The sequence below is a fragment of the Pollachius pollachius genome (genome assembly GCF_949987615.1).
Source record: "Pollachius pollachius genome assembly, chromosome: 8".
NCBI lineage: Eukaryota > Metazoa > Chordata > Actinopteri > Gadiformes > Gadidae > Pollachius > Pollachius pollachius.
The window spans coordinates 21637102-21660955 of NC_136941.1; the positions used below are offsets into that span (position 1 = coordinate 21637102).

At 44.5% G+C, this 23854-nt stretch overlaps 2 protein-coding genes across 3 annotated transcripts in view; one reads left to right on the plus strand and one right to left on the minus strand.

Annotated features, from left to right (window-relative positions):
- The first annotated feature begins 459 nt into the window (after positions 1-459).
- Positions 460-15343, plus strand: patz1 (POZ/BTB and AT hook containing zinc finger 1). 2 transcript variants are annotated; one of them, XM_079741920.1, is made up of 4 exons: positions 460-1798; positions 5391-5454; positions 5543-5714; positions 11417-15343. In XM_079741920.1, the coding sequence occupies exons 1-4, from the start codon at positions 576-578 to the stop codon at positions 11881-11883; spliced, it is 1926 nt and encodes a 641-aa protein (XP_079598046.1). In that variant the 5' UTR covers positions 460-575; the 3' UTR covers positions 11884-15343. The 2 variants fall into 2 exon arrangements, with proteins under 2 accessions (XP_079598046.1, XP_079598047.1); XM_079741921.1 differs by having other exon boundaries at positions 10739-11472.
- Positions 15344-15488: 145 nt separating this feature from the next.
- The window catches only part of LOC307079534 (solute carrier family 2, facilitated glucose transporter member 11-like), a gene marked incomplete at both ends in the record, with an annotated part of 30568 nt that continues 22202 nt past the window's right edge, over positions 15489-23854 (minus strand). Inside the window, 6 exons of the mRNA XM_079741939.1 lie at positions 15489-15677; positions 15815-15942; positions 16030-16105; positions 16188-16289; positions 16364-16474; positions 17142-17329. Coding sequence (XP_079598065.1) covers positions 15489-15677; positions 15815-15942; positions 16030-16105; positions 16188-16289; positions 16364-16474; positions 17142-17329 — 794 coding nt within the window. The remainder of the gene's footprint in view (positions 15678-15814; positions 15943-16029; positions 16106-16187; positions 16290-16363; positions 16475-17141; positions 17330-23854) is intronic.

Sequence of the window (23854 nt, forward strand, 5' to 3'; positions counted from 1 at the left end):
CTATTTGTACAATAATTTGGCTTTCCATTTTTTGAAAAACGTGCATTCATAATGGCTTAAACAATTAAATTGACTGCACTCGTAGCTGTAAACTTACGTTGTATAATGAGCTTTAAAGCCCTATACCTTAAATTATACAAATGGCACGGTTGGCAAGGTTTATAAAGGAGATGGTCTATTACTATAATATACCCCAATATTGACGGTTGCAAACATGTCAACACCAACAGCTGTACGCGGCTTTGCACCATTGGGGGCATGGTGTTTCCCCATGGACCAGGAAGACGTTGACAAGTATACCACCTCCAGGGCTTTTTTTTAAGCTTAAGTTTCGGAAGAAAATCATTTCCAGATGCGCATGTTTGTATCGTCTGTGCAGCCTCGCTACCGTACAGCGACTGGGGTCAGAGTTCACAGGAAGCTGGGGGGCTGCCATCTTTCCCCGCCGTTGCTAACGCTTCGATGCTACACCGCGACGGGGACTGTATTAATCCGCTTCACCCGTCTATTGTCCGCGGTCACCCGTTTCTCTCCGTACGGTCGTACTACACACCGATGCTCTCGGATGATTTGACATGGAGAAAGTAGCGGATTGGAAGCCCTCGTACACCTACCAGGTGAGTCAGCACAGCGCCGAGATGCTCCACAACCTCAACGCGCAGCGGGAAGATGGAGGCCGGTTCTGCGACGTGGTGCTCCGCGTCGGCGAGGAGAGCTTCCCGGCGCACAGAGCGGTGCTCGCCGCATGCAGCGAGTACTTCGAGTCGGTGTTCAGCTGTCAGCCTGAGAGCGAAGGCGACGCCAAGGAGCTAGAGATGCACACGATCAGCCCTAAAGTTTTCCGAGACATCCTGGACTTCGCCTACACCTCCAGGATCGTGGTGCGACTGGAGTGCTTCCCCGAGTTGATGACGGCCGCCAAGTTCCTCCTCATGCGGTCGGTTCTCGAGATCTGCCAGGAGGTCATAAAACAGTCCAACGTTCAGATCCTCATCCCCACCTCCCGAGGGGGGGAGGCCAGTTTGTTCCAGGCCCCGGGGGGAGCTGTTGAGTCGGGGTTCCCCGGGGCCCAGCAGGACCTGGTGAACGGGACGGGGATCAACGATCTGCGCTTTGCAAACAACGGACATGTGGACGGAAATCACAACACTACTGTGGCATTTTTGGAAGACGATACCGAATCCCCGATGCCGGTTTTGCATCCCGTCGAAGACGTGTCGACACCCCCCTCATCGGAGGTGTCAGGGAACCCGTTTCAGGACACCAACTCACCGGGGTCAAAGACGAACCGAGGCGGACCAAAGAGGGCGACGGAGCCGCTCCACTTCAGCCACAGCCCCGCCATAGAAAGCCGGCTGTTCCCCTGCGGGTCCTGCGGGAAAGCCTTCACAGAGGCCTCCCGGTTGAAGAACCACGAAGCGCAGCATGGAGCCTCGAACGCGGTGAACCATGTCAGTGAGAGCCTCTCTCCGGAGGGCGGTCTCGGTCCGGCATCGCACCCGGGTCTGATGGAGGAGAACGGCGGGGGGTCGCATGGAGGAGTCGCTGCCTCGGATGCCCACCGCAAGCGGGAGAGGATCAGACGACACGTCGGCTGTGACATCTGTGGGAAGGTGTTCCGGGACGTGTATCACCTGAACCGACACAAGCTCTCTCACTCCGGGGAGAAGCCGTACGAGTGCCACCTATGTGGCCTGCGGTTCAAGCGGAAGGACAGGATGTCGTACCACGTCCGATCCCACGACGGGTCCGTGGGGAAGCCCTACGTGTGTCAGAGCTGCGGGAAGGGGTTCTCGAGGTGAGTGGTGTTCTCATTAATCATCTAGTAGTGTACAGTTCCACCACCCATGATTGGGACCAAACTCGAGGTCATCCCCAGCGTTACCCACTGTATGTCACTTGTTTCTAGATGTCACACGGGGGTTACTCGTTTAGTAAGCACTCTGCTGTTCATATGACTCTATGCCTTCATAGAGGAGTGGTATCCTGTTTAGATGAGTGGGTTTGTGTCATAGCACCACCAATAACTAGGCATCTGTGTAGAGTGGCTGTATGACAATTACAGGTACATTTCAGTAGAGGGAGTAGGATCCTAATTTGATCCATCCATTCCATTCTATTTAGATCCTTTCGATCTAATTAGGCTGGTATGGATTTTCTTCCGTATTTCACAAAACCATGTGTAAGTTCTAATTCAGCCATATTCACTGCCGCTCCTTTCCTAAAATCCACTCCCTTGACAGTTGATAATGGTCGGAGTAGCCTACATAACATTATTTAACGAGTGAACTGAATCTAAATGCCTAACTTTAAGGGTTTTATGGAAAACCCCTGTCTCCTCTCTCAGGTGTAACACACTGGACTCATTCTGAGGAACCAGTGTGGATCAGGGGTGAGCCTTATTGGCAAAAAATTATGTGCCAATTCATTTTGGCAGATATTTCGTCTTTTTGACAAGGCCATTGTTTGACGATATTTTTCAGCTTTCATAAGCCATTTCTTGGGGCGTTCAAAGTCACTTTGATCAGCTAACTAAAAAGAAAATATACCGGTTGTTTGTAAATGAAGGCAGAAAACTGATATCTCATGATCACAAGCATACATATATTGTGTATTGTATGAAAAGAGACAACTTAAAACTTATGAATGACAACTCAAATAACCATGAATGTAAATGAAAAGAGATAACATAATGCAAAATGTGGAAACAGAAATCCCAGTGTCTACTCTTCTTAAAGAACAACATTACGTTTCTAGATTTTGATTAGCAAAATCTAACGTTAACAAAGTTCAGCCACATCAGGGAATTGAATGTTCCACTCTCGATTCAGAGCCCCTCTCCTCCACCTACAACTATTCTGCATATCCAATGTGTTCTAGTGTAAAAAGGCAGACTTTCAAAAACATGACCTGCTGTGAGATGTTATCATTTAAACGCACTACTACATTAGCCCTATGCTGCTGTACATTTCCCTGTCAGTTTGATGTGCGGAGGTTCCTGGCAGGCGATTGGGCATTGACGACAAACTTGTCCCAGGTGGGGGAACTCAACCTCTCCGGGCCAGACACCAAACGTTTTGAAACCAAGCCCTAAAAGAGCCAGTAAATCAAATGTTTCAGCTGGAGTTCAATTCTATGAGATTAAAAACAATAATTTGGTTGGGTGTTCTTGGAAAGAGGGGGGCGTGTTATCCCCATATTCACGACCCACGACAACTTTCTATACTACCGTCGTTGTGTATGTGTGATATAATGTGTGAAGTTATGAAGTGTGCCACACGATGTAGAGATATAGGCGTGAAAGTGTCCTATCCCTCACTTAAGAAAATAGACAAAATATATATATTTTTAGAGAAAATAGGCCGCAGGCATTAGAGAAACTGGCTGTCTTAGATCCCCTGCCCTTATATCACACACAGTCCTCTTATTGCATCCATAGTGGTCAACAACATTCATAGACCTTTAAATATCATCTTGACGCTATATAGACCAATGTTTACATTACAATGTTTACAGGCTGACGTGAATATAGGTCTCGTTTATGGTTTCAAACTTCCTCAGAAAGAGGGATAGCCTACTTTTAGTTATCAAACAGGGATTCTACCTAAAAAACCAACGTCTCAAAAGCATGGATGAATTAAAGTATGCACACCCACTTTTATTTAAGCTCAGTTGGAAAATGGATGTCTGGTAAACGGTTGAGATAGAGCTCCAAATACTCCTGGACTAGCGATATGGTATCTGCTGAGAAGGATTGTGGGCCCTGGAACAGTGACTAATGCTTCATTTTGGTCTACATCTATTCTTCATTCATCACTTGAAGGCAGAGTAGGCGATCTGTTTTAGAAGCATGTTTTGATCTAAAAGTGTTTCCTGAAGTCCTGGCACAGCGATATAAAACGTGTTACTTTGTCTCCGAACATAGACACATTGTAACAAATCACTGATACAAATGGGAAATTAAGCTCTAAAAGCAAAATCAAGTCAAATTGCCAAGTGTCAAAAATCATTTCAACGGCAAAATGAATATGCAAATGTATTGCTGGCCAATATTAAATATGGCCAAATAATACTCCCACAATATGTATGAAATTCTAAACTGTTATAAATGATTGTCACTGCATGAAATGACACCAACATTATAGTGTTATGATTCTTTGTTAGTTGTGTGGGTGTCTTTGAAATTTACAGCCGCTCAGCCATCACTAACCTGTGTCTATAATCCATAGTAAAGACACCTCCTTCCTGTACATACTGTATATTGGTTATGGTAGTTATATATTGTATGTACCGTAAGTTATAGTATTTCTGTAATATGTGAAAACTATAGTCAAACCACATTTGATTGTAATTTTTCTGCAGCATGTACAGAGCCAAATCATGTTATGGCTTGACTGTTCATGCTGTAAGTAAAAATAAAATTAATCATTAATTAATCATTAACATTTTCGAGATTTATTCAAACAAATGAGAACAGATTATGCAGAACATGAAAGAAGTAAATCAACCAAAAAAAGCAAAACAAATAAAATCATCTTTGTACATTTGGTAATTTCCTCAATGTAAATATCACACCATGTAAATGACTTCCTGACATGGTACTATTACAGCTTACACCCTCCTAGGGATCAAACCTTTTGAATAATAATGCATGTGGCTATGGGTAACCACCATATCCAAACTGTCAGTATGCTGCATAGCTGAACGATCTGTTCTCCCCTGGGGACGGAGTTCCTGTACTCCTATCTTACAGAATCGAGGCGGTCATTGAGAGCAGAGGTCGTGATGCACAATCTAAAAACAGTTCAAACACAGCAGGAAAGTGCAACAGTGCAACAGAAAAGTGCACTGTACCGACAAATTAATCCCCTGCTGATGGGACAGCTCATCTCCAGCTGGACCTTTATCGAAGTAAGCAAGTAGTTAAATGGGGGCATATATAACTAGAATTATTAGTTATTGTTTTATTCATTGTATATGATAGGGGGGTGCCAACTGATCCCTACAGTGGGATCTTGATGTACCCTGCCCTACATCCTACTGTGTACTAGGCCATTTTCCCCTACAATGCTACAACCTATTAATCAATACATTATTTAAATAATTGACATGACACTTTGTTCGAAAACATTTTGTTCATAGAGGGAGGTGTCAATGTGTGTAAAAACTTCCAATCTACTTTATCATCTTGCTAAGCTTTAGAATGGCTCGAGAAGTGAAGCAGCTCTCAGTGATCAGAGGGACGAAGTTTCCTTACGGCCGGAAGGCGTTTCCTTGCGTCAGCCCCGTTGTGTGTGAGGTTGGATAAAGGCAGAACCACATGCAGTTGTAACGACATCCAAGCCGAAACCCCAGGGTGCTGAATGATGTGTGTGTCTGTATCTCCCCAGACCAGACCATCTGAACGGACACATAAAACAGGTTCACACCACGGAGAGACCCCACAAATGCCAGGTGAGGACTTTAGACATTAATTTAACATACCGTCTTACGTTTGAGGCCCATAGCGATCAGTTGTAGACGTTCCGGTTCGGTCTTCCAGATCTGTAACGCCTCTTTCGCCACCCGGGACCGGCTGCGGTCGCACCTGGCCTGCCACGAGGACAAGATCCCCTGCAAGGTTTGTGGCAAATTCCTGCGGGCCGCCTACATGACGGACCACCTCAAGAAGCACAGTGAGGGGACCCACAACTACTGCGGGATCTGCAACAAAGGTGAGCGGCCCACTGGTCACCTTCTCTCCGTCGGTGAAGCTGTTGAGAGCCATGACAGGCTGAGTCCGTGTGACCACCCCTGCCAGGTGTGCTCAACCTTCAGAGCTTTTCCTGCATGGTGAAACTAGATGGCAAGAGGTACAGAGTAAACTAAATAGAACAACTTTACACTAGTCATTTATCTAACCTGGACCCTATTTTCTGGTAATGTTGAATCTAAGGGACACATGGGGGCAAGTTATTTTTTTAAATTGGTCCAATATTAAATAAGAAGGCTGCAACTGTCATCGAACGGGCTGCAAAGTAATCCTTAGAGGCAATAGTGCCCCGTTAATGCACATCCTCTGAATGCACTTGTTTTTGTCACTGACAGGCTCCGATTATGTTCCATCATTACGGGAAGGATCCTGACAGGGAAATACAACTTGTTTCTTTACCTTTGGCTTGATCTCGGTCTGTTTGTTATTGTGTCCAACCAAGTCTCACTTGTGAGAGATGAGTTGTTTGAGGAAGAGAACAGGGAAAGACGTGAGAGAGTGCTGGAGAGCAGAGCTTGTGGTGTTGGACTAGAGAAAGCATAGTTTTGTGTTAAAGAGCTGAGATTGTAATGGCAATAGGGAAATATCTTGCAACAACGGGATTTCAGAGTGAGACTTCTACTTGATCGAGCCTTGGTTAGGCACAATAACAAACAGAACAATCAGGCGAAGGTCAGGAAACTTTTAGTTTAATTTCTCTGTAGGGATCCTTTCCATGATGACAGAATATAACTTGAGCCTGTTGGCGATAGAGTGGCGAAGTCACGCCCATTCAGGTAGAGCCCATGGGACCTATGAGATCAAAAAATATGTATGGGTCTCAATGGAGAGAAAGTAATTATCTTCTGGTCCCAGTCTTTATATGCCCCAGATTACACATGTTGTTTGTGGATTTAAATGATAATTTTTCATTTCAAGAGTTTGACTGTTTATTGTTCAATTGTTCAGTTAAAGGCTGTAGAGAAAACACAATTAGAAAGACTACATGTCTCGTATATGCCGTTACGCTCCCTGCGACTGACGTGGACAAGACCAACAATCTCCCCATCGGCATAACTGAAACTCTCCACATGCCCCAACTTATAATGGTTTTCACCTCCTGATGCTTTTATCCTCCCCTTGGAAAAAAACTAACATTATCAAACTTCTTCATGAAAATGTTTAGTTTTCTTTGCATGAAAAATTATCATTTAAATCCACAAACAACATACGTTTAATCCAGGGCATATAAAGACTGGGACCAGAAAATAATAACTTTCTCTTCATTGAAACCCATTCATATTTTTATATCTCATAGGTCCCATGGGCTCTACCGGAAGGGGCGTGACTTTGCCACTCTATTACAAGCCCTTTAGAATAGGTGGATTGACATTTCTGCTAGGGTGGTTATTGGGTTGCAATTATCTGTTCCCTGACTAACATTTGGACTGGATTATCACTACCACTTAAATGGTAAAATACTATTAAAATACTTATATAGTACATTCTTCATAGTATATTTATTCTAATCGGTCAACTCTTCATAACCAGTTAAGAAGTGTAATTTGACGGTTGAAAGTCTTAATTCCTGTAGGTCTGGAATGGAAGACATGCAATGCAGAGCTCTGGTTATCCAAACCCTGTTTTAATCCGTTACTATTCCTATCTGTCCAAGTTGGGGATCAAAAAGAAAATCTGAACAATGTATCTGTCACTGGTTTTTGCAGCTCAATAATAAGGTATCAAAACATCAGCACATACATGTGTTCTTACAGACGTAGAAGCACATGTATGCAACATGGTATCCGAATACATTTTACCAAACGAGAAGCCATTTGGACATTGGCTCACAAATCTTCCAACTGACCCAGAAACTTCTCCAAAGTTTATTTCCTCCATACACAGAACTTTTTCTTTGAATGGCGGGCCGGACAAATTGCAAACCAAAAAGTGTGTTCATCGTGGCTCTGATTGGCTGAGATGCCGTTGAGCCAGGTGACCACACCCACTCAGCCTCCTATTCCTTGTGTTGTTCCTCCTGTTCTCCCCCTCCCTGTCCCCAGGGTTCTCCACCGCCTCGTACCTTAAGGTGCACATTAAAGCCCACCACGCTCTGGTGTTGGTCCCCCCGCCCGTGGGGCCCGGGGGGGGGGCCCAGACTCACAACGGCCACGCCTACCTCTCAGGATGCCCGTGCTCCGTCGAAGGCAAGCTGTCGCTTATCGCTCATCCCCTTTAATGCTCACTGCGAGGGGGGGGGGGGGGGGGGGGGCTTAAGCTGCTTGCTTAAGACCAAACCACCGCTCTGTGTCCTGCATGTATGCAAAGGTCCACGTCGCTACTCAGACCACATGCTAGGAGCCCGGGACCCACAGTCCCGAAGCTGAGCAAAACACCGCACTTCTAGGAAGGAGTTTGCATCAAGGAATAGCTGACTGATAGAGTGGGGAACGGCCGTAGGGTTTGGTTTTTGTTTATTTAGTTGGTGGCAATGCACCAACCGGTTTTCAAAATGCCTTTTTTTGCACACTCTTTTTCATGTGAATGTATAACTTTTTCCACATGTTTATAATAGAGCACAATCAATATTGTGTTTTCCGTTCCAGATTTGCTCTCAAGTTAGTGATAGATTGGAGTTGGAAACATTTTACTGCCCTCTTGTGTCCGTTACAGTGGAAGTGTGAATGATGGCAGCTCCGCAAAGACCAGCTTTGTGTCTGAGTCGTGACGTGGATCTTCACCAATGTGAGGTTCTTGGACCTGTGAAGTCAATCTCATGCTTGCTCTCCAACCAATTGATCTGATTGGGTATTTGTATGGAGCTAGCCTGTGTTCATGACTAAAATGAGCGCTGTACATTTGGACCTAATTCAGTTATGCAGATGTTTCACCAGGGCTCGACTGGGTTTGGGCTGTCGTTGATATTCAGTAGCTATAGTTAGCACTAAGAGATGGCTCTTTCATCTCATTTACTATAAACCTTTTGTTATTGTTGGGGAGTTGCAGAAACTATCTGAAACAACATTTAGCATCAGTTCTGCCATATTACAAACATTTTGGAGCATTTCTTGTTTTTTTTATTTTAACCTAAAATATATTTTATTTTATCAGGGGTGTACCGGTACACAAAGCTCATGGTTGGCTAACCTTGGCTACTCTGGCTAGGCCAGGCTTATATACCATAATTTTGGGTCTAAGTGACTAATGCGGCAACCATTTCTTAAATTGGTCCAGTATTGAAAGGGCTCTATGCTTACTATATTAGGTGGTAGCACTGGTTTTAGAAAGCTAAAGTTTTCAGAACAACAACTACAGATTGAATGGTACACACGGGTGGGCCATTGAAGGGCCAGTGAACCCAAAAGGTTTTCCTTCAAACTTGGTAATAATTCTTACATGATCGTCAACATAGTTATCTATGCCATTTTATCCTGGTTACTGAAATACGAAGAAAATGGGGGAAACAGCAGTAAAATCCTATGTCTACCCTACACACGCTGAAGTGTCTGTCTGTTGTCTGTGGACACGTGGAGCTCTGCCTTGGCAGCGGTTGACTGCGGCGTCCGAGAGAGGGTTAAGCGTTGTGGGCATGTATACTTTAACTATTAATTTACAGATGATTATTGTGTGTCTGTTGAATATCATTTGAACATAAAACGATGTTCAAACTGCATAAGCTGCAACTCAGATGTGCTGGTCATTTTCCAGTCTTTAGTGTAATACTTGATCAGACGTTGGGCCTCACTCAACAACTTGTGCATGTTTCCACTTAACTTGATCTTACCTGAGTGTGCCACGTCTGATTCAAGAAACTTGAATTCAGTACAGGAAGTTGGCCTAAATGATGTGTAAACATGATGAATGCCACCTGATCGTCAATGAGTCTCCATGCTCACGAGAATCGAAATAAGCATAAAGGATGTCGCCACAAAAGTACTATATTAGGAGGCTTTCCTCCTCATTTCAGCAGAGCGTAGAAGTGGTAGTTGCATGAGGCCGGTTGGAGTCTCGGCCATGGGTGGTGGTTGGGTATTGGCACGTAATGGAAGGACCTATCATTGTCTTTTTTTTATGCGCTTGAAGTCGCAATGTGCAACATTGGGCCCCTCTCTTAGTAGGACTGAGACTTTCATTATTGAATAAACTCAATAGCAGTGCAAGTAAGGTCCACACTAACTGGCTGTGCAACTGTGTAAACAAACTTGCATAGCTCAGCTGGCTGTTGATGTGAGGGGGAGGGGCTTTGGGAGTGTCAACAGTACGTTATTGTAAACAAAAAGGTATGTGCTTGCCAAGTTGCCACCATTCTTTATTTGTAGAATATATAATTTTTAGTATGTGATTTTATTGATAACATTAACGAAATTACTGTCGATCAGCATTTACTACAGGTTATTTTAAGCTGAGAGCTAGCTTAAATTTGACATAAGGAACAAGGAACAAGCAACAAATGCCGGTGGGGTAGAATGAACTTGGCCCCAATAAAGATGGATTAGGTACAACACGTTTTGGTTATTGAATTGACACCTGATTCGTTAAATGTCTCTATAGACTAGAGTGGTCTGGCACTTGCGAGAAACGTGAAACTCTTCCGACTGAATCCAAAAGTAAGGCTCAGAACATAAGCTATAGATCCTTGATGCCCAGAGGGCTGATCTGTGCTCATCTGTCTGGTCTGTCCGTGGAGCTGCATGGGAGAGCCAGGGCATTGCATGTGTTGCCTGGAATATTTGGTGCAGACAAAACAGATTGATTTTAAATTTGTTTAGGCAAATTCTCTAGATCAAGACCAATAACTTGGAACTATCTGCCCATGTATTCAGGTCACAGCATCTCGATGGCAGCAAACATGAATGAGATCAAACTAATCATGTTGGCTTGGCCTGCCTTTCTGTGTGCAAACAGTCATTTATTAAAGTAGAACTTGGGGTAATCTCCTCTCTCTGGTTTCCACTGGCTTGTTTTGTCTGTCCCCCCCACCGCCCCCTTCTCCCGGGCGTGGTGTAGACCTGTGTGCCGGTCACCAGCTGCTTGTCTCCTTACCCGAGGCAGAGGGGCGATGTCACGGACTCTCTGGACCCCACTGTCCCGCCCAGCCCGGCCCCCTGGCCCCGGGCCTGCAGGGCGCCCCCCCCTGTTACTGGGAGGGTCGCTCGGCCTTCCCCTTCCATGGGTCTGTCACAGGTCAGTCCAGCAGTCGGGGGGCGGGGCATGCTGCTAGCTGCTCACCGATTGGATGAGTAGAGCACGCCACAGTCCACATCGCACAAATGGTTTGGGCCGAGCGATTGCAGATGAAAGTGGGCTTCATAAAATCACAAACATCTTGCCACATGTGTGTTGGTTGTGTGGAGTTTGGCCGTGTCCCATCTCATGGTTCAAGGCATGATCCTCACTGTCCTGTGTTGCGGTGTCTCCTCAGATGTTTAAGGTGATGGTCTGCGGCTGGATTGAAGTAAACCATTGAGAGTTGTATTTGATGTGTGAGTGATGACCAGAACTAATTCAGGCCTCTTTTCTCCCCTCAACTTCTTCTCTGATTTTGTTCTCTCTTCTTCCAATCTTTCCTACCTTCGTTCCTCTCTCTTTCTCTGTCTGTCTGTCTGTCTGTCTGTCTGTCTGTCTGTCTGTCTGTCTGTCTGTCTGTCTGTCTGTCTCTGTAACCATGACGGCCTTCCCCCTCAGACCGACCGGAGAAGTGTCCTCACCTGGACTCAGAGGAGTCGGACCCCTCATTCGCTGAGCTGACCAACGGGGACGAGCTCAAGTCCCCACAGAAGCCTGACCCGGACGAGGTGGAGATGACGTCACCGGCCTCCAACGGCTCCCCCTCCTCCTCCGCTGACAGGACCTTCCCCTCGGGGTCGAAGGTCAGGGCCGACGTGGAGAAGAAGTTTGCCTGCAGCCTCTGTGGTCAGGCCTTCCGCACCAAGTCCTACCTCAACAAGCACCAGCACCGCGTCCACGAGGGCCAGAAGGGCCCGCCAAGGGCCCCCTCGGGCCCCGGCCCGCAGGCCCCGTCCCCCTTCTCCTCCCAGCAGAACATGTCCCTGCTGGAGTCGTTCGGCTTTCAGATCGTCCAGTCGGCCTTCGCCTCGTCCCTGGCGGACCCCGACGGGGGGCCGGGTGCACTGGACTTTGCAGGGAAGTGATTTGAACGAAGGGGAACGGGAAGAGACACGACTTCTGGGGGCTCTCCTGAACCACTTGTGGTGAGATTAAGTCCTCTATGTTTGGGAATAGTTCTGCCACAAGACTGACTGTTGTTTGCTGTTCATGGCACTGCTCACTGTGCATTCACCTTTTGTTACTTTCGGTCATGATCTATTTGTCATAGCGCTGTATTGAGATTTTATTTTTCCTTTATTCCAGAGTAGTGAAAGTGCTTAAAGAAAGCTGACGAATTGTTCTTGATCTTGTAGTAGACACGCTTGTATTGAATACGATGACTAGCTCTAGCTCTCCAGCTGTTTCTAAAACCAGCCCGCTCAGCCACGTCTGTCTGGATCAATGTGGGGTGGATTAGTCCCCGAAGTCAAGTATTTATCAGAAGTTCATGATACTGTCCATTATTTGTTGGTTATGACTTTTACTGGCTTTGAAGGCTGCAAATTGACACGTTTGCATTGAAACAATGAAAGGGATTTATTTCTTTGTTTTACAGCCCTAAGTTTATTTTTAATTGTTTCAGGAGACATTATAATGACCGTAGTTTGGTTGAATGGGATGTTTGCACAGTTACATGCTCAAGTCAATTCAGTGGGATACTTTTTCTTGATTCACAATTACTTTTTTAACTTCAACAAACCATTCATCCACAAGTTGTTCCTTTTGTGAAAACAAAGCCATATGTTGGTTCTTAAATGTTGAATAGCTCAGTCCTATTGCCAGCCACAGTCAGTATACATCTGAAGAAGGTAGCTACCTCAACAGCAAATGAAGTGAAGGTGCAGTCCAGCGCGGCCTACCAGTGACCTTGTTACATTTAACTTCTTTTTTATGCAAGCAGACTTTTTGGGTAACATTTATATTGCATAATGCTTATTCAGTTACTAAAGCGCGATTTTAACGATAACTGGTAGATCTATTTAAGATGTACCATGGTGTTATTTACGTTATTGCATTGACCTGTTTCCGAGGTGGATTGTTGAGTAGAGACTTAATGTGATCATGCTCTACCAGTCTCACTGAATGTGTGGAAACATGCCTCTAGGATGCTATAAATTAGCTTTCCAAATCCCTATCAAACGTTTTACCAAGACCTTTCTCATCTCCTCAACGTCAACAGTTTTGTATATTAACCAGGGACCAATTTCAGTTGTAATTGTTATAAATTGTGAGAAAATAATTATATTTTAGTAATTTATTTGTGCCCCGTTAGTTTTCGGTAGAGTTTTTCTTTTATATTGTGAACATTTTGTGGTTTTTGCTGAATTTAGATAACTTTCCACTTTAGTGTGTCTGTGAAATAACCATCTGTGTGACTGATGCCACAGACCAGCATATATCCTTAATTTAAAATGAAGCCCTAACGTTAAGGCTGTTGGGTTGGTTTATAGCTGCACACAACCATCTTTATTTTTTGATAACTTATTTTTAATGTGCAAGGGCTCTCAAAGTGTTTCTTGGTCGAAACAGCGTTGTTTCAGAATGTAAATGAGCAAAAAATAATCACATGCCTTGTACCTTGCCAAGACGTTAAATTAATTGGAGAAGAGTATTTTAAGGTACGTTTTCTTTCTAAACACAGCTGGATTAACATGCTTGCAATCTTGTTTTTGTTACCCTCCATGTATATATATTTTTTATCTTGGTCGCCTACTGCTTTTTACGAACAATGATTGAATGAAAATGGCTTTACAATACTACTTCGTTACACAAGTTGTGTAGGGCCTCAATCTTATTTATTAGGCTACGAAACAACTGGAGGTTAACTTATCAGATTTCAAATGATGCCTTTGATTGTCACACCAAACAGGGTGGGGATGATTTTGGACCGGGTATGTTTAAGGTATTTGTTAATCTTATATGGGGAATGATTGAACATCTAACACAAATCAGCTGTATGGCATCAGACGATTGTTAGGGTTTTTTTCACGATGCGGGTCATTGAAAAAGAAGGCTGGGCTCTGAATGTGATTGTAAAGAAGAGTATACTGTGGATAAGCTTACTTTTGTGTCCGTGTTTCTGTAACTGTTTGCTAGTTGCTTTACGTTCATTTTGATTGCTCAATTCCTTATGCATATATTTATGGCTAAATTGCATTGGGCAAAAAGTGTATATACTTTAATATTCACATGCTCTCTGGCATATATAACTATACATATATATGTACATATAAATGAGTGTTTCTCAGTAGTCCTGTACTTATTTATTTTGTTATTTTTCTCTATAATGTAGAGGAATATAAATGTATAGCCATTTGGTTGATATGTCTACTGGAGTTGGCCACAGGCTGTGCTACCAGGTGTTAGCGACAGATCACTGTTCATCAGTCCTGCTCCAATAGCACTGTCTGATCTGGTGATGGGCAGACCACTGTTCATTGCTCCTGCTCCACTAGCACTGTCTGATCTGGTGATGGGCAGACCACTGTTCATCGCTCCTGCTCCACTAGCACTGTCTGATCTGGTGATGGGCAGACCACTGTTCATCGCTCCTGCTCCACTAGCACTGTCTGATCTGGTGATGGGCAGACCACTGTTCATCGCTCCTGCTTCGGCAGCCAGTGGCGGTTTATGCAAGGGCGAACCGGGCGGTCGCCCGGGGCACCATTCTTTCATAACACGTGGGGGGTGCCACGAGCAGTTTAAAAAAAACAAATCATCTGCGCCGCGAGGCGGTTTTCTATGATGTATCTTAGCATTGTGTGGGGAATTGGCATATTGGCGCCCCCTATGGCTGCAGGCGCACCTGCTTGTTGCAAAGACGGACTGAAACCCCCATCGGAGTCCGTAGGGCCACGAGACAAAAAGAAAACTCCCGCCACTGTCGGTGGACGTAGAACCGCCACCGTCGGCGTAATCAAGCCAAGTGCTGTTGGCTTTATTATTTTTGTTTCCTTTGATTTGATTCTGTCTGCTGCTGCCACGCACTATTACCTGTTCCCTGTAGTTGTGGATTAAAGGTTGCTTTCAAATGGGCACAAACCTATTTAAATACCTTGATTTCCTTAAGACATGCTTGCCGTTTTTGGCATTTGTGTAATCTGTGATTTATTTAAACGTTTTCTTTGTAGGCCTAGGTGAATTTTTTGGCGGGGGGGGGGGGGGGGGGGGGGGGGTCTGTTGCAAAGTGCCTTCAAAATACTGATTGTTAGCAGCAACAGATAAAAACGTTTCTTTTTGCGGAGGGTAGACAAACATATACAGTAACTTGCTTAGACACTCTTGTACGAAACAAACATGCACATGCAGACATTTTAACTTAACCTCTTCGTCATGCTCAGCAAGATTGTCTTCGAAATGTGACATGCTTGGATATGTTTTGTTATAAGTGTTTTTTTGGACGTATACCATCCAAACATACTTTTCTATAGATATTGTTTTTTGTATTCTGTTATTGAGTCCCATGTCTGTTTATTGGGACAGAGTTGGGTATGAAATAAATTTGCGTAAAAAAAGTAAATAACTTGTTTCTTGGGTCTTGTTTTATTTGAAATCAAACCAAGGGTTTACAGCCTCTCCTTTGGAATTGTTAAATACATTTACCTTAAATAAAATGGCATGAATAAACAATACAACAAATTTTACAATATTAAAATTGAGTTTGAAGCATGTTAGGTTCCTTCTCTGTGTGCTTGTGTTTGTAATTCAATTTGTTAAAAGCCTCTGCAATCTCAATCATCGATTTCCCTTTAGTCTCGGGCACAAAGTACAGCATGAACGCCGAACTGAAGATGCAGTAGGCCACAAAGACCAGGAAGCAAAACTGTCCAATTGCACCCTAGAGGGGGAAATGAGAGAAAAGATGGTGATGCACATACCTCTAGTGAAAAGCTACAAAACGACTAACATTACACTCGCATCATTTAGGAGAACCTTTTGATATCCATAAAGGTTTCTATATACAGAGCAGCTTACCACTATGTAGGGGAAGAGCATCCCAATGAGGAACAGGCCCACCCAGTTGATGGTGCCGCTGCAGACGTAAGCAGAGGGCCGCCAGGCCTGCAGAAAGAGGTCAGCGGGCAGCGCCATGGACACCCCCGCTGGAACAACACACAACGCTGTTCTCACACTTCCTTCTCGATCCAATGATTAGGAACCAGGTGAATAATCAACAGGAAATAACTCACAGGGTCCAAGTCCGTAAATACATATGACTGTGAATATCAGGCTTATGTTGACGTAGGGAATCCAGGGGTACAGATCCTGCAGGCAAAAGGAGCAGTTCTTAAACAGCATCTATCACACCGTTGTCATCTCAAAGGAGTAGCCACTGTTGTATATTGACCTTGACGGACAGCGTGACGATGAGTACGGACATGGTGACACCCATCAGCAGGTAGCCGTAGCCCATCAGCTTCTTCCTCCCGGCGCGTTCGATCACTAGGGACTGAACCACAGCACAGTCAACAAGGGAGGACCCCTGCGTGGTCCTCCATGCGTCTAGGAAAGAGCAGTACTCACACAGAGCGATATGGTCATGAACTCTGTGGCCCCGATCCCAATGGACAGGTAGTGCATCTTATCCTCCGCCACACCCGCTTCCCGGAAGATGTCGAAGGCGTAGAAGTACAGCTGAGAGGCAAAGTTACACCAGCACATAATAGAGTTGAGCCGATAGCGCCCGTCGACAGTGACAAAATTATTTTTTAGGGATATGTAGCCTAACATTTTTTAAGGGGGGGGGATGGTTTGTATACAAGATTAGCTTTAGATGTAGTATTTTGATTTACACGCAAGATTAAGATATAAAATGCAGATTTAGAGTTAGGATGTAGATTTTAGATATAGGATTTAGATTTCGATTTTGATGAAATTATTCATATACAAAAATTTCAATTTATATTGTAGTGTTTGCGGCCCACTGTGGGGGCTAACTAGCGCAAAGATGAGGACAAAGAGGGATGACGTTTAACTGGAGAACCAGGCTTTATTATCCTTTCCGTAAAACTAACTAAAGGGTTGGAGGAGACCCAAAACCATATGGCGATACCAAACACTGGCTAGCTGTGCCCGCCCTCTATCCGAACTAGCCTATCAGGCTGAACTAGCGCAACTCCTTCCCCCCACAAACTCCCCATCAATCCCCCTCATAGTCCTGCTGGGTCGCTACAATCTATACAATTTAGCTTCAGATTCTGCCTTTCAATTTAGAGCTCTAGCTAAATCTGGGACAAGTGACGCACGTTTGTCACCAGCAAAAGTGTACAAACTGCTCCCTGTAGTAACCATAGTGACTCACCGCGTTGTTGCCGCAGAACTGCACCCCCGCGCAGGGGATGGCCAGCGCCAGGAGCTGCCACCGCACGCAGCGGGAACGCAGCACGTCCAGCACCGTCTTGGCCTTCTCCCCCTGCACGCTCTCCCTCTCGCGCCGCATGTCGTCCACCTCCTGCTTCAGGTCGTCCTCCTGCCACAGCCAGTGCAGGGCTGCCACACAAACATTTAAACCAACATTTACACACCATCTAAACCAAGCGGTTCCCATCCTTTCTTTGGTCAATGATCCTGTTTTTAGGTCTGAACATGTTTTCGATGGACAAATGTTGTGCATCTGCTTCCACACACATCGTTTGAACCCGTTCAACAATGCCAATCCTTTAGAAATATTGCACTTTACTTACTTGCTTACACACTTGTGGATCGCATGGCTCTTTTTTCTGAGAAAATGTGCAACAGTATGATTTATGTAAATCAAGCTCCGTTAAAGAAGTGCTCTGAATTGATGAGGCAGTGGGCTCGTTCCCCACACTTCTCTCTTTGATATTTCTGGGTGTTTATAAAGCAATGCTGCAAGTCAACTGATTATCGAGGTCAGAGTGTTAGACTGCTATAAATCGTAGTGGAAATTATGTTTCTGATTTCCACCTCACTGGGGACGTGGTCTTGCAATGGAGGAAACTGACTTGACGCCTGAATGGGGTAAATACTGAAACCGACCACAAGAGGGCAGTCACACACAGAACAAAATGCCATGAAGCAAAGTTGAGTAAGTGTATACAAGCGAGGGGATCTAAACTGTCACAGTAGACTGAAAGGGTGGACGAGATTAACCATCTCAAAGCAGATGATGGAAACGTAAAGGACCATTGAACAATTATTAGAAGAGTTTGAAAAGGTAATCATTGAAATCTGTATGAATCAGTTCTACTGTTCCTCAGGAATGAGGAAGAAATGCAGATTAAGATTATCGGTTTGAGCCTAAAAGAGACTTCCATGAGTTGGTCTAAGTAAATGACAGGTGGTTTTAGGATGCTAAGCTTTGCACAAGGTCAGCACAAGAATGTAACAAAGTAGTGTCTCCATTCTGCAGCGTTAAGACCATCAGGTCAGCTGATGGAGAAAGGATTAGCAGTATGCGTTCCTCCGTTTTCATCACTACCTCAGTACACCTCAGAGGAACAGCCAACAAGGCAGCCATTGGAACTACAGTGGCTGCACTAGAAGAGAATCAGGCTCAGAGCTGAGGAAGAAGAGCCCTTGCTCAGAACAGCTTTGACAGAATCTAACGCTGATATGAAAGTCTATGAAGAATCTGAAGGATTCTAGTGGCCCAATCCCAAAGTGAGGGCTGAGGACTGAGGACTAAGGTCTCACAAAAAACCGCCACTGGCTGCCGTCTCTCATCGGCTACATCAATTTATTAATATTAGAAAATGTATTTTTTTTACTATTGAATGCTTCAGTATAAAGGATGTATTGAATAATTTAGGTGATTATTGGCCTACACATACTAATCATAAGTCAGAGTCACAGCCGTTTGGGAGCCAAAAGAGCCGGCTCTTCTTGGGGAGCAGATCCAAATGATCCGGCTCACTAATAAAAGGCAGAAATTCCCATCTGGTCGCGCATTAACGGTAGTGTCGTCTTGTTGTTTACCTTCCTAATTTCCAGATTTCCCCATGGTCTCCGCGGTAAACGTCACAACGCTTTGAACTGTGGGTAATTCCCCTATGTAATCCCCTTCTGCACTGATGCAGACTCACGGAAAGGGCTCGGTAAGTGTGGACTCAAACCCTCACACCCTTTGGAATTAGACATTGGGACAGCCCTGAAGCCTTAATAATTTTGCGGGAATGCGCAGCAAAGCCTGTGAATCCGTGAGTCCGGACATTGGGATTGGGCCAGTGCATGCTTCAGGTCCCAAACGACATTGGTGAGATCCTGCACCAGGCACTGTGAAGCTCTGAAAGAGGAGGATTAAAGTAAACATGCTCCATCACTTCTAAACACGCACTCACACTCAGGTGAGTACACAGGCCGTCCCAGCAGCCGCAAGACAATTGCAGCATCCCACTGATAATGGGAGCGACGCTCCAAGAGTGATGCAGCGACCAACAGACATCACAGCGCAGCCTGTGAGGAACCAGCCATCATCTTGTTTACCCTAAAGAGACATTCCTCTGTTCCACGGAGACCCGCTTGGGTTCAGGTCCTCAGTGTGAGCTGTTGACTCCAGGGCTGAGAGGAGGGCAGATAAGCTGTTCTTTCTGAGGACAACCCAAAGATCTGGTCAAGAGCTGCTTACACATGTCAGCTGATCTGATACAACCAAGCCATTAAATAGCTGGATCAGCGATGTGGAAACAAGCTGGAGATCACAGCAGCTTACCCGGAGAAAGCTTTCAACCGGCCTCAGATAAAGCCAGAGAATGGAGCGGCACTGAGCCTCCGGGAACTGTGTTTCCTGGAGTGCAAGAACATCATGGAGGGCATGGACTACATGGAGGAGTTGGATGATCATACAAATATTATTATCCTCATCTCAAAGCTACCATACTACAAGCACAAGGGAATTAACAAATGGGGTTTCGTTTTGTTTAAGAGCCTAGTTGAAACACCCAGGGCCCTATTTTAACGGTATGAAACGTAAGTATGAAAAGCGAAAGACAAGCAGCTTTGTGGGAGGATCTCTTGCGCTGTTGCTATTATACCAGCGGATAAATGACCCTTGCGATCGACGCAAATCTAAAATGGGTTGGTCTGAAGTAGCTTATATACCCTTAGGTGTGTTTTGGCCGTAACATGCAATAAACCAATGAGAGTGCCATCTTCCATCTCCTTTAAGAGGCAGCGCATTTGAACTTGACAAGTTGATTTGAGATTTTTGAAATCGTGTTTGCAGTCTCCGCTGAGACAGATGCATGACCACATGAATTTCAAACTTCAAATGGCTCAGTGTATGGCCAAATAATAGGCCTAATTCACACATGGAATAGCATTTTCTTCTACAATTTCAGAAAAACTGAGTCGTCATGTAAATTTCGGTAAAGAATCTTAAAGAGACACTTCACACCCATTTGCATTAAGCTTTGTATCGTTTGAAATATCATTCATATTTTTGAATGGTCTTGCATTATTCCATCATTTTCCCCTGAGATGGGAGGAATCCGTATCTACCTCTAACACTTCCTGCTTTAAATGACGCAAAGTGACGTTTTTTGCGTCATTTAAAGCAGGAAGTATAAGAGGGGGGGGCTCTAAAAGACGACAAGCACTCCTCATTTTCAAACCCGCCTAGGGGGTGGGACTCACTGACACTACAGACCTATTACAGATCAGTGCCAGTGGGTTGGACTTAGGGGTGTATGGTATAAACGGTATAGAGAGTACACCAGTGTGAATTTGCGCTACGGTATGGATTTTGACATTACCGTGTGACCGATGTGATCGGTAGATCACACGAGCGCTACAGAAGCAATGATGTAGTACCAGAGACGCAGTCGCACACACAGCTTTTGGCTGTGTTCTATAAAATATTCTAGAATACTCCGGGAGCTCCGGCGGGAGACCTGGAGCTCTATATCTAAATGATGTAATATAATACATAGACATCTACAAAAATATTATACATAATATCACAGCCAAAAGCTGTGTGCGCCTCCAGACGATATTATGAATCTCAAACGACTGGTCTCCGACGTCTCTGGTTCTTCTACTTCTGCATCAATCTGAAGTAGACTGAACTGCGACATGGAGGAGAAAGGGATTGTTGCCCGCAATTGTCTTCCGCCGGAGCCCCGCTGCTCCAAGGCAACTCCGCCTCAGCAGCGGACAGCGCCGAGGCATAACCGCCCCGCGGCGGCTGCGTCAGGTTCTCCGACGTCTCTGGTCCTTCCACATCAATCTGAAGTTGCAGTTCAATCTGGACTTCAGAGAGTCAAACCCAACGTTTCTTCCCTCAAATTCCTTCTCCACCATGGCCGATAATCAATTCACGGGTCTTATTTTGACAACCCGCACCCGCCTGTAGCCGAGAATTACATTCCGCACCCAACCAGACCCGCTATACATTGATACCGAATCCAGACCCGCACCCGAAAGAAAATTAGACACATTAGATGGAACGCCGAGGAATTAGACTGCTGTTTGGCATGGTGCTTTAGATTGCTGTGCAATAAAAGCACAACATCCACTGTGGACGGTTTTAGTTGACTCCTCTGCTCCTGAATAACATCTCCAGCACCGGATAAGTCTCGCTCACAATCACAAAACCCGCGACCGCCCCGCGCTGTTCAGGCGACCGCCCCGACCAGCACCCCTGTCCGACACAGTACATTATTTTTCCCCCTTTTCATCCAAATTGTGCGGGTCACCCGTCGGGTACTGGAACCCGTGCAGGACTCTGGCCGAGATATCCCCCACTACGAGTCTTTACTTGTTGTGGAAGTACCAGAGACATCCGAGAACCCGACGCAGTCTTTAATTCATAAAATCATCCAGAGACGCACACAGCTTTTGGCCTTGATATTATATATTATATTAAATTATATTAAATAGATACCTATGTATACTATATAATATTATATTATTTAGATATAGAGCTCCGGGAGTCCATAAACAGTAACAATCACTTCTCCTCCATGCTGCTGTTCACCATGGACTGCAGGGAGGGAACTCTGATTGGCATTGTGGGAGTTGTCGTCTTCAATCCGCAAACGCCAAAAAGTCACTGTCCGCCTTTTCTCGGTCAAGAAGGCACAAAATTTGAAATTTATGCTACTCTTCGACTAATTATATGATCCACTTTCAATACAGATTCATGTCTCCACCGGTGAAAACATAAATGATATGCAGTCCTGTGGCCGCAACTGTGGGTCTCTTTCTCATGATCAAATACTCATCAAATCCTAAAAGTTATGGTCTTGTACACAATGTCTGTGTCAAGAAAATATGTGTTTGCTATATGGTGTTTGCAGATGCATTGATTTAAAATCACAACTTCTTACCACTGTATCAGCTGTTCTTTCCCAAATAATTTAACTAATGTTATCATTTCCCCTAAAACAAGATGTTGTTTTGGAAGGCTGGGATATACTTTGCTCGAGTTTATTATTCTTATTATTATTATTCGAAGGTGAGCAGCAATGTAAACCTATTTTTCCAGATGCTCAGTCCTGGCCATCTTGGTATCTCTGTTGTTTGGAACAGGACTTCCTATTCGTTGGGAAGTGGACCTGTTGTTCTTACACCACACTTCGCTTGGCAAGTGGTCCTCTGGGAGTTAAAGGGTGATATTATGTGAACAGGTGTGAGTGTGAATAGCCATTACAAGCCGTTCCAGAACAGACAACTGAAGTGGTTCAGCCTGAAACTGTAAAGCACCTGTTCACCTAACAAGTTCCAGAGACAGCAGGGGTTTATTAAATGGGTGATATTATGACAAAGAAACAAAGAAAAGGGCAGATTTTCAAACGGCTTGTAATGGCTAACCACACTCACACCTGGTTGCTTTATATCATTGCTTTAATTATACTTTTTGTTTTTCAGACTTTATGTCTCTCAGTAGAGGGTTTCCTGAAACATACTAATGTCCCTTAACAGCTAAGTTTTAACGGACCTTAGGAGTTTCCTTTGTATGAGCTCTGGACCGTGTTGCTCATCTGACTCGACTTCTCTTGAACAACCTCCCCTTCAACACAATGTTCTTAGGACACGTTTGCTCCGACTCACTAGGATTTGTGCTAGGGTCACTATTCTGGGATATAGCTCTGAGATAACCACATTTATAAACGAAAATGTAATTTCAAATATCAGATCGTTGTTGATTATTATGTCTAGTTATATAATTATGTCAAGCCTTATTATGGTGTGTGAGCTGTGAGCCATCAGATGGGAGCCGACGAGCCGTCAATTGGTGGCTAGGGTCATAGATATGCAATACTACACAATACTTTAAATCAGTACATTTTTCTAGAGTAAAATGTCAATTAAAAAAGTCAACTCAGGAGAGAGTTAAAATGTGACAAACTTTCACTGTGTGAGATCTTGCTCGCATCTCTTAGTGTGGCTTGGTCATCTCTTTAAAATGAGAAAATGAGGCGCGATCAGCAGTGAGACACAGCTCAGCCTACCTCAAGCAGGGCAGAACGTGATGACTCATGTACAGTGGGGCAAAAAAGTATTTAGTCAGCCTCCAATTGTGCAAGTTCTCCCACTTAAAAAGATGAGAGAGGCCTGTAATTTTCATCATAGGTATACCTCAGCTATGAGAGACAAAATGAAAAAAAAAATCTAGAAAATCACACATGTCTGATTTTTAAAGAATTTATTTGCAAATGCTGGTGGAAAATAAGTATTTGGTCAATAACCAAAGGTCATCTCAATACTTTGTTACATGCCCTTTGTTGGCAATGACAGAGGTCAAACGTTTTCTGTAAGTCTTTACAAGGTTTTCACACACTGCTGCTGGTATTTTGGCCCATTCCTCCATGCAGATCTCCTCTAGAGCAGTGATGTTTTTGGGCCACACAGACTTTCAACTCCCTCCAAAGATTTTCTATGGGGTTGAGATCTGGAGACTGGCTAGGCCACTCCAGGACCTTGAAATGCTTCTTACGAAGCCACTCCTTCGTTGCCCGGGCGGTGTGTTTGGGGTCATTGTCATGCTGAAAGACCCAGCCACGTTTCATCTTCAGTGCCCTTGCTGATGGAAGGAGGTTTTCACTCAAAATC

Coding starts and splice junctions, on each gene's coding strand:
- patz1 (XM_079741920.1), top strand. CDS start 576: ATGGAGAAAGTAGCGGATTGGAAGCCCTCGTACACCTACCAGGTGAGT. Junction 1,799..5,390: donor TGCGGGAAGGGGTTCTCGAG/GTGAGTGGTGTT, acceptor GTATCTCCCCAG/ACCAGACCATCTGAACGGAC. Junction 5,715..11,416: donor CTGCGGGATCTGCAACAAAG/GTGAGCGGCCCA, acceptor CTTCCCCCTCAG/ACCGACCGGAGAAGTGTCCT.